Genomic DNA, 10619 nt, shown 5'->3' on the forward strand with positions numbered 1-10619 from the left:
CAATGGTATTTTGTTTGCCGACGAGAAGAACCAGCAGCGAAAAAAAACTTGATTCAGTTGTTGGATGAGAGACACGCGCCTATCAAACGTGCAAAGAGACGAATTGTGTCTTCACTTCAATACAAATAAGTTTTGCTTTTGTGTGTGTTTCTGTGATTGCATGTGTGTGTGTTGGTTGTTGAGTTGTGGATTGAAAAGAGTAGCGTTGCTTGTTTCATTGCTTGGTCATTTGTAAGTGGATTGGAAGCTGTTAGCTGCAGCCGCGTGGCTTGTTCGTTGAGATCGTTACATATTATTGCTATTCAGAATGTCGATCGGAAAGATTTCAAGTGATTAGGAAACAAATCTTGGATTGTCACTGCCCTACCCAATGTTTTGTTACACATTCAGATTCTGATTGAGAGATTTATTTATTGAGGATTTTAGTGTTGTGTTATGTTAATGTGTTTTTAAAATAGATAGAAATTTATATTTTTATTTATAATAAATAATAAATTAGAATGCCTGGAATCAAAACAAATATTTGATAAAAACACAGGAATACTTCATGAATTGTGATTCGAATTTAATGCAAATAACTACATTCTAGTGCCATCTGTGTTCAATATAGAGTTGAATATTGATAGGAAATATTTAAGAATACAACGTATTTTATTTCGTCGCAACTTGTGTGTTTACATAGAACGCAGATTCACCGATGCCTACAAAAAACATGTCGATAAGAACCATCCGCTACGTAAAATCGCGTGATCTTACACGTACACTGTCTCCTTTTATTTCATTCAACCTGCACTACTACACACACAAACCAAAACAAACGATTCTTTGGTAAACACACAATCCTAGTGCAGGTAGAATTGCGATCTGAATTTAATGCATATAGTGCATTGTTGCGGCATCTATTGTCAATTCATAGAGTTATATTTAGATAAGGTGCATCCAGTGCGTGTTATCACACGAACACGATGCTGATATATAACTCCTTTAACAAAGACTCACTCTAACACATTTCATATACGCAAATAAATCTTGTTGTATCAGAATCACGCTTCAAATGTACCTACTGCAATTAAAAGTTAGAAACTGTTAAGAACTTTATCTACTTTGAAATTTACTGCAGTTAAATCAAAATAATTTAATTATAAATTAAAATTTATTGCTATTTAATAAATTAAAATTCATCATTTTTACAATCGTTTGTTAGCTCGAATAATAAAGCAATATTCACGAATTCAACGCATACATGAAATGCACGCCTAGATTATAAAAGTAAACAAATAAACGCGATACGCTGCACAAAATTGCTGGGTGATATCACATGAACTTGTACGTTTCGATCCAAAAAAACACAAGAGTATAGCACGAATTGTGATCAGAATTTAATGCAAATAACTACATTCTAGTTCCATCTGTGTTCAACATAGGGTTGAATATTGATATGAAATATTTAAGAATACAACGTATTTTTATTTCGTCGCAACTTGTGTGTTTACATAGAACGCAGATTCACCGATGCCTACAAAAAACATGTCGATAAGAACCATCCGCTACGTAAAATCGCGTGATCTTACATGTACACCACTGTCCATTTATTTCATTCTACCTGCACTACTACAAACACAAACCAAAACAAACGATTCTTTGGTAAACACACAAAACTAGTGCAGGTAGAATTGCAATCCGAATTTAATGCAAATAAGTGCATTCTAGCGGCATCTGTTGTCTAATCAAAAAGTTTGATTTAAGAAAGAGATTAATTCTATGCGTTAGAGGCACTCTGTTTATACTCGTATTTAATTGACGATAATCATGTCACAATTCCCTAAAAACCAACAAAAATCCGAAAAACTTAAGAAATTGAAATAAATCCATTCCGACGTGTGAGTAATTAGTACATCTTTCATCCCAGACTAAAAAAAAATGACTAATAGTCTTGTCAAAACATTTACCTCTCCGAACAATTAATTACCAAAAGTAATACTGCGTGGGATACCAAAATCCGAACCAAAACACACAACACCGCCGTTATAAACACATGTATTCTCAAAAATACACAACACAACGTGCTCAATTCGTTGCTTAATTAGTACCATCAGCTCGCGTCCACTCAACACCTTTCATTTACATATTTAATTGTCAATATTATCATCACATTGAATTTTAATTATTCCCAATCTATGCATGCCGCACCGACGCGCATCACACAAATTGGATGATTGATCTCGGCGATGAAGACGCAAGCAATTATCTGAAATTTTCTCTGAAGACACGTCGTGTTTCCAGCAAAACGCTAACAAGCAACGCAATTTAAATAAATACTTTAAATTACTTCACAAAACCCGCACGATGTGTTCGATGTATTCACCAAAATCGAATTTTAAGCACGAAATTTTTTAGTTTAACCGAAATTGAGTGAGCCATAAATTAACTCGTAACATTACGACGTGCAAACATTAAGTCGTTGCGAATAATTTCGGGTATTGTGCCCCAAGCAGATAATTTAACGGTTAGCGCCTGGAATGAGTTAATTATAGAAGGATTTAAGTATCCAACATCTTAATTTCATCTTTAGAATAATAACAAACAAAAAATAAAATAAAAGGAAGAAAAAAGTGCATAGTTTATTAAATAACTAATTAATTTAAAGTTATTTTTGAATTTAATTAATTTGTCGCTTAAAATGGCAAGAATCAATTATGTTTTGCATCAACAAAAATTAAAATATTAAAATTTTAATAGTAAAATATGACGTTTTGTTTTTTAATGGGCAATTAATTATTATTTACTGTAGAATAATAATGAATCAATTACAATTTAAAAAATATTTACAGTTAAATATTAAATTTCTGATTAAATCACAACTAAATACAATAATCACGCTTGAACACGCACAAAGTCACAAAATATTAATTTTGAATTAATTGCTCGCTGGAACGTACAGCAATAAATCAGTTTCGAAAATGTAAAGTATCACAAGTTAAAAGCTTAACATGTTTTCGATTAGTTGAGGATTAACCGAAAAGTTTCAAATCAAATTACAACAATTTATGACGTTGTTGGCATTGGCACGCATAGATATCATGTCCTGGTGTTATAAGTTAGGTTATGACAGCATTTCTGCGATTTGTATCTTTTAATCTAAATTACAGATTTCTACTTTTCCACATACACACACAGCCCATAACCGTGCATAGAAAGAGAATTTATCATCTATCATGTTTTGCGTGGTGTGTAAATTACAACTGCATAGCTTCTGGATCATAAACAATCTCTTCAATTATAGATTTAAATTTGAATAAATCTTACAACGCATAAATGAATGTGATTCATGCAGGTTTTCGATTTTTTTCGCATTCCAAGAGGTGACATCTGTTAAGGATGAAGAAAACGAAACCTGGCGGATGCTAACAAGAAGCAAAGGTTAAAAATCTCTTCAAGGTGGTGCATCTGCTGGCAAGCTTGTAATTGAGTGCTCACTTACAGTAGCAAACAAATCACTCAACAATATGCTTTATGTTTGATCGCAGCGTTGAATGCGTCCGGCGATGGGCGATGAATAATGAATGAAAATGAAAATCCGCTGGCGTTTAGCGTCGTTTTCATAGACCTCGCGCATATTCAGTCGGCGTTGATGCGAATCAAACACTTGATCTTTGAGATCGTTGAGAGCTTGAGACGTTACGCCGTTACGGTATGTTAAAGTCTAAGTTACCTTCAGCTACCTGCGGCAACAATATGTTTAATTATTAGCGCCGAGCGTTCGCTACCCGGCTGTTTGCAGCGTGTTAACAATTTTCATCACCATGAGCATCCGGATGCTTAATTAGGAATCGCGGAAGTGACTTCTCAAGTATCCCTCGAAAACCTAACCTTAAAAGACACAATTGTAGAGACTGATTGATGTTCACTGCCAAATAGAGAGCTTTTCTTCTTCACGTAGAATATAATTATCGTCTCAGCGTGTACAATGCATGTAAGAATGCCGAAGATTTTCCTTTTTCTCAACGTGTCATGTTCTTTTTTTTTCTCCTGGCGTGCCAGGCAGAGACATGTCATAAAAAGATAAATCAATCAATACAGTTACATACATAATGCATTAACTTATAAGGTTTTGTGTGAAATTACGCTCGGTTTTTCACGACGACGTAACAAGGTCGTTAGGCGTCTAGCGCGTGAAGAAGCCGCCATCAGGATTGGGCATCGTGTGCATCGTATACATCGATTCGATATGGAATTTCGTGCGTATTAACGTGCCGCCATCTCGACAGCCAATAATGCAATCTGTGCACGGACTGCATATAAATACATAATGTGCCTAACTACGTAACTACCGCACCGACCTAGGCCAATAGAGAAAAACGCAGCGATGGAATCAAAGCGTTGAAGAAGTTCAACAAAAAGCTCCGCACGGCTTTTGCGCTAACAAGTGCCGAGCATGTCGAATGTCGACAGCGATGATGGTCGAGTTTTATCTCTGCTTCAGGCACTACTCTACTAACTAACTAGACGTCATTATTTTCGACTTTTTGTCGATAAAAACGTTGAAAAATTGATTTAAAAACATCGAAAAGAAAATTTACAATCTAACTGTTTATGAATACAAAAACTAATATTTATAATATTGACAGGTGCACGCATCTGTTACTTACGGCTTCCATATTATTCAGAATATATAATATTTTTTGTGCGCAACAATTGAACGCGGAACCGTAATGTTCGCGATGTTCACACTGCGGACGGAAATAAAAATAGAAAAACTGCGATGATCGACAAGCGATCGCAATTGTGTACGTTCTATTGAATATTATCACATCTATTTCATGTGAACCACACACAACACGCACGCAGACAATTCTGTGAACTGCAATACACAATCTTCAATAACCGTTAACGTGACAAACACACGTAGTGGGGATTTCGTGCTATACTTCCAACATCACATAACCAAAAATTAAAAAACGTTATTTGATAATTTCTTTTACTTCTCATGACGCTACAGCACTTTACCAATATGATTAATAATAATCACGGCGTGTGTTGTATGTAATTACATCATTTTTTAAATAAACATTGCGAAGCGTGTCATTAGATACAATTAATACAACACAATGTGTTTCACTGGACGCGTGATAAATGCGTCATGCTTGTTCGAACACACAAACGCCGTGCTGTTATTGCTTAATCTTGAAATCTTCACTCGAAGTTATTTTATTCAGACACCTCGTTACCGGCGGGGGTTCCAGGCGTCTTGTGTTTGATGTCAATGCGCGGCGCGAAGTTTTATTTGATCAGCCATCGATAAATGAAGAGCTCGGAATAATTAATGCGTTTAACCCGCATAAACTGAAGCGACTTAAGTGAAGTTTCACATTAAAGACACACACTTCCTATTTGTGCGATAAGTTGTACTTAAAACTAGATTTATTTCTGTTTAATGAAGAAAAATGAAGAATATGAACATGTTTCTGATGCTGGCAACTGTTGCGCTGGAAATTACATCTATTTAACTATACTGTGCATTATCAAAAGGTATTTTTACTGACAATACGCAGGAATGCAGCGCAAACAGAGTCTAGTTATGTTTGAATACACATTGTTGAATGTTGAACATGCGAATATTATGACGTGAGCTTTCAAGATGGCGCGCGGTCATTCCGGTGGCAAGCTTTTGTTCACTTTTGTCTCTGCACCACCTTGCCTTGTACTTCTTTGTGCACACACACCGCACATACCAGACGTGTCAATGGGAATTTCTATGTCATCACCTGGTGCGAACATATTGGTAACGCAACTTTATCCATTGAATCCATTGTGAGGTGTATCACTGAAAAGCATAAAATTCCAGTGCTCGCATTTTAATGATTCGGTTTTTATCGGCAGCTGGCAGTTAAAAAATATGTGATCTTAGTGGTTCGAACATTTAAACCGTGAAAATAATAAAATAAAGATTAGAAACTAATCAAATACAATATGATAATTTTTCAGCGCTCGCTGAGTAGAGAAAATGCGTGATCGTATTTTGCCGCGTGCTGAGAGAGAATAAACTAGATATCTATTATTAATTATCAATAAAATGTAAATCAGCATATTCAGGTGCTATAATTAACTTGTGGCTTAGAGTGTTTTCTGTAATCTATACGGCGCTCTGCGGTTGCTCTTAGAAGTAATAATTTGGCTTCGTAATATTATTAGAAGCCTGCGTCATAAAAGTGGCCCGCTCCACGTCAATAAATAAATTTATTAGTTTATTGAATATTTATAATACCCGGGCTTTTATGCGGAGAGATTTACAAGTAATATTCTACTTCTACGAAGACTCCAATCAACCGGTGGAAAGATTTCGCGTATACATGATATTTTAATTTATTATACTCTATGGTGAGTTGAAATTACATATTATCGAATTGACTTGTTTATTAGGTACCTACCTACATCGTTACAAAATGAACAATTTCAAGTTAATTAATAAATAGTTCTATATAAAGGTTAATTTCTGTTGATATATGCAACCAAGTATACATAAAATAAAATTGAGACAAAAATTAATTAATTTGTGATTTGTTTCCACCTGTTGTTTGTAACAAATTGAAATTTTATTACTCAAACAGATGACGTTGATGCCTAATGGATTTTGTGACACGTGCGGGGCGTGGCAATAAAATAAACAACCACTAATGGGATTAATTTAATTCCGAATCGATCGCTACGCATCATCAATCCTCAAGCTTTGCATCATTTGTTTTCTACCATCTACATTTCTAATCGAGGTGATTCTGAATGTCAGCGTTTCCCATTAGGCCATCACCATTACCATTAAACATTAACCATGCACTCGGTTTTTATTCCATGTTTATTTTGATTTTCCGTGTCAGTCGTCCGCATATGACCAACGTGTAAATTTACGACAATACTCTCTTTCCACCACATTAATTCCATGCTGTTGTGTGGCTAAACGAGCGCAACATTTCAAGATCAACATAAATTAAACTGTAACAAATATAAAAACTTACCCACCGTGCTCGCAAATTGCCAAGTCTAGTTGGTTCTCACGTTGGTAGCCATTATCTTGGTCTATGAACTTGGTAATTAGTGTAAAGCACAGCGAATCGATTTCACTTATGGAGTAAAGAATGCATCAAATTAATTATTACATTACTGTAACGCCATGTAATGTTTTATGCAATTTTAACACTTATGACACTGAATCTACATGTAAAAAAAGTAATGTGCGATGTGGAAAAATTTATCGCTGTTTGAATGATGCATAAAAAAATGTCTTGAAATGGCGTCTGGCGTCTGCAGACGTGTAGCTAAAGCTTGTTTAATGGACCTTGCGATTGATACAGCAGGCACGAGTCGCACTTCAACAACCGTTTGAGTTACGCTCCTAACGCGCCGATTCATATCGTCTTTTAGTATTTCATGCCGCGTCCATCATGTCGATAAATGATAATCGTATCAGTGTTCTTATACCGTATGTGTCTCCGTTTTGCAGATGCTGAGAGCCTGATCGAGCATGCCGCTGTAAATTCGCCGTCCACCGATGCGACGCATGCGGCGCCTTTTCTTCGCGCTGACTCTGATTTTCCAATGGAAAGTCGGGGTGGCGTTGCACCATCTTGGCCAGCAGGGCGGCGCGATTATCACTACCATCACACGCCAGAATAACGGTGATTTATTTGCCGCCCAAGGTAAAAATATAGAAGAAAATAAAATAGAAATATGAATTTATTTTAATATTGTTTAGGTGATTTATTGTGACTACGCACGAAAGTAATTAATTATTTAATTAAGAAATAAATTAGAAACGCTTAGCAAAAATCATGTGTACAGTTCACACGCGGTAGAAGTGAAACCTTCAGAACACTGCACTGCCAGAGAATCAGACAAAAATAGCATTAGTAGTGGAATAATTATTGGGTTTATTTATTATTATATTGGAGTCAAGTGCAATAGTATATTAAGCAACTATCTCTTTTAGTTCACGAGATATTCGCAATTGTCAGAAAAGAGCAAAATTGGAAAAATGTCACTTTTAGCACTTTTAGTCGCGTTTTCAACCTTTTATTATAGGAAATATAATTATTTAATATTTTTATCTGATAGGAATTTTCAGTCTATCATAATCAGCAATTCGTTGGTGGCTGTCGCTTTTAGTTTAAAAGATATTAAATATCAAAAATCGTCGAAAAAAAGTATCAAGCACCCCCCCCTTGGCAATTTTTTCTTAAGAATAAAAATTTCATCTCTTAGATTCACGTTTTAACCAGCGTATCTTATAGAGATTGGTTCGTAGAATAATCCCTGAGATTTGTACCTATTTATCTCTTCTAGTTTACGAGATATTCGCGATTGAAAAAAATGGGCAAAAATTGAAAAATGTCACTTTTTAGCACTTTTAGTCGCGTTTTTCAAACTTTTATTGTAGGAAATATAATTATTTTATATTTTTATCTGATAGAGAATTTTCCAGTCTATCACAATCAGCAATTCGTTGGTGGCTGTCGCTGTTAGTTTAAAAGATATTAAATATCAAAAATCGTCGAAAAAAGTATCAAGCACCCCCCCTTGGCAATTTTTTCTTAAGAATAAAAATTTCATCTCTTAGATTTACGTTTTAACCAGCGTATCTTATAGAGATTGGTTCGTAGAATAATTCCTGAGATTTGTACCTATTTATCTCTTTTAGTTTAGGAGATATTCGTGATTGAAAAAAAATCATGTGTGCAGTTCACACAAGGTAGAAGTGAAACCATCAGAAGTTTTGATTCAGAACCCTGCACTGCGAGAGAATGAGACGGAAATAGTATCAGAAGTGAAAATGTTTAATAACGCATTTAAATCAATGTAAACTCCGTACAATATATAACAACTCGATCAGATTTTAATGCAAATAAGTGCATTCTAGTGCCATCTGTGTTCAATGTAGAGTTGAATTTTAATAAGAAATATTTAAGACTACAGCGTATTTTTATTTCACGGTAACGTGTGTATTTACATAGAACGCAGATTCACCGATGCCTACAAAAAACATGTCGATAAGAACCATCGGCTACGTAAAATCGCGTGATCTTACATGTACACGACTGTCTCCTTTTATTTCATTCTACCTGCACTACTACAAACAAAAGCCAAAACAAAAGATTCTTTGGTAAACACACAAAACTAGTGCAGGTAGAATCGCGATCCGAATTTATTGTAAATAGTGCATTGTTGCGGCATCTATTGTCAAATCAGAGAGTTATATTTAGATAAGGTGCATCCAGTACGAGTTATCAGACGAGCACGATGCTGATATATAACTCCTTTCACAAACACTCACTCTAACACATTTCATATACGCAAATAAATCTTGTTGTATCAGAATCGCGTTTCAAATGTACCTACTGCAATTAAAAGTTAGAAACTGTTGAGAACTTTATCTACATTGAAATTTACTATAGTTAAATCAAAAGTAAATCAAAAAATTTACTAGTTTTTAATTAATTGAAATTCATCATATGTATAATCGCGTATTGGTAGGAATAATAAAGAAATATTTAAGAATGCAATACGAAAATTAAATTCCCGCAACGTGTAAATAAACAAGAACGCATGATATTTTGCACGAAACCGCGTGATATCACACGAACTTGAACGCCTCTATCTTGCAGATACAAACACCTCTCTGATAAACAAACCGTTGTAATGCCGCGAGAATTGCAACCCGAATTTAATGCAAATATCTGCATTGTAGCGGCATCTAGACGCAATTTTACGTACGTTCACTACTACCATAATCAGCAAACAACTTCACAACCCAAATAAACCATTATTAAAAATTAATAAGCACACTAACTAGAACTATTTTGCAATAATTTAAATAAAAACAACCAGAATATATCCTTCCAAACATTTTCATTTCATCATTCATCTCTTTAACAATAAAATACTCATAAAATATACATTAATCTACATGCAAAATAAAATTTTTCTCAAAACCAAAAGTTTTTATTTTTATAGATGATGATTATGATTACAGGTGTAAAATGCAGCGCGGAGACTTGCATCGGCCTCAGCAGTGGCACGGCGGACGTATCCAGTGACACGCCGTGTACCTGTCAATGCCATTCGCATTTACCAGCGTTCCGCGAAGATCTGCAGATCTGCGTGGACGACATTCACGGTTCGTACCTACTTACTTACACACAACATGCGTGCTGATCGCTATCGACTGCAAAACATTTACTAATTGACTTTCATAAACAACCAGCGTTTTTGCTAAGAAAATAAATGAATTTTTTGCTTCATATCTCAAAAAACACAAAATTATTGAATATAAATAATCATGGGAGTTCAAAATGGCAAATATGCATTTTTTTACATATGATGCATACTGTTATATTTGCTAATGCAATTTATAACACCCGCAGTTATATTTCGCCAATTTGTTTTTGTTCATATTCATACATTTGTACAGTTGTAGCGGGCATAGTAAAACAACTTTCTGTTTTATACCCAGTATTCACCAGGACAAGGAATTCCTGTTTTCCTAGCGTGCATAAATCACCCAAAGTTTCCATACATAGTTTTACAGCGTGATGATTAGCACCTCTCGCCTGCAGTTTTTCGCCGTTTAC

General features: G+C 35.0%; 1 protein-coding gene across 1 annotated transcript in view; it reads left to right on the top strand.

Annotated features, from left to right (window-relative positions):
• The window catches only part of LOC135802021 (uncharacterized), a 43125-nt gene that overhangs the window by 18943 nt on the left and 13563 nt on the right, over positions 1 to 10619 (top strand). Inside the window, 2 exon segments of the mRNA XM_065315567.1 lie at positions 7496 to 7691; positions 10022 to 10165. Coding sequence (XP_065171639.1) covers positions 7544 to 7691; positions 10022 to 10165 — 292 coding nt within the window. The 5' untranslated portion in view covers positions 7496 to 7543.

The sequence above is a fragment of the Atheta coriaria genome, unplaced genomic scaffold (genome assembly GCF_025399875.1).
Source record: "Atheta coriaria isolate IRGN ID8LTWV9N9 unplaced genomic scaffold, Caltech_Dcor_3.1 hic_scaffold_14_pilon, whole genome shotgun sequence".
Taxonomy (NCBI): Eukaryota; Metazoa; Arthropoda; class Insecta; order Coleoptera; family Staphylinidae; genus Dalotia; species Dalotia coriaria.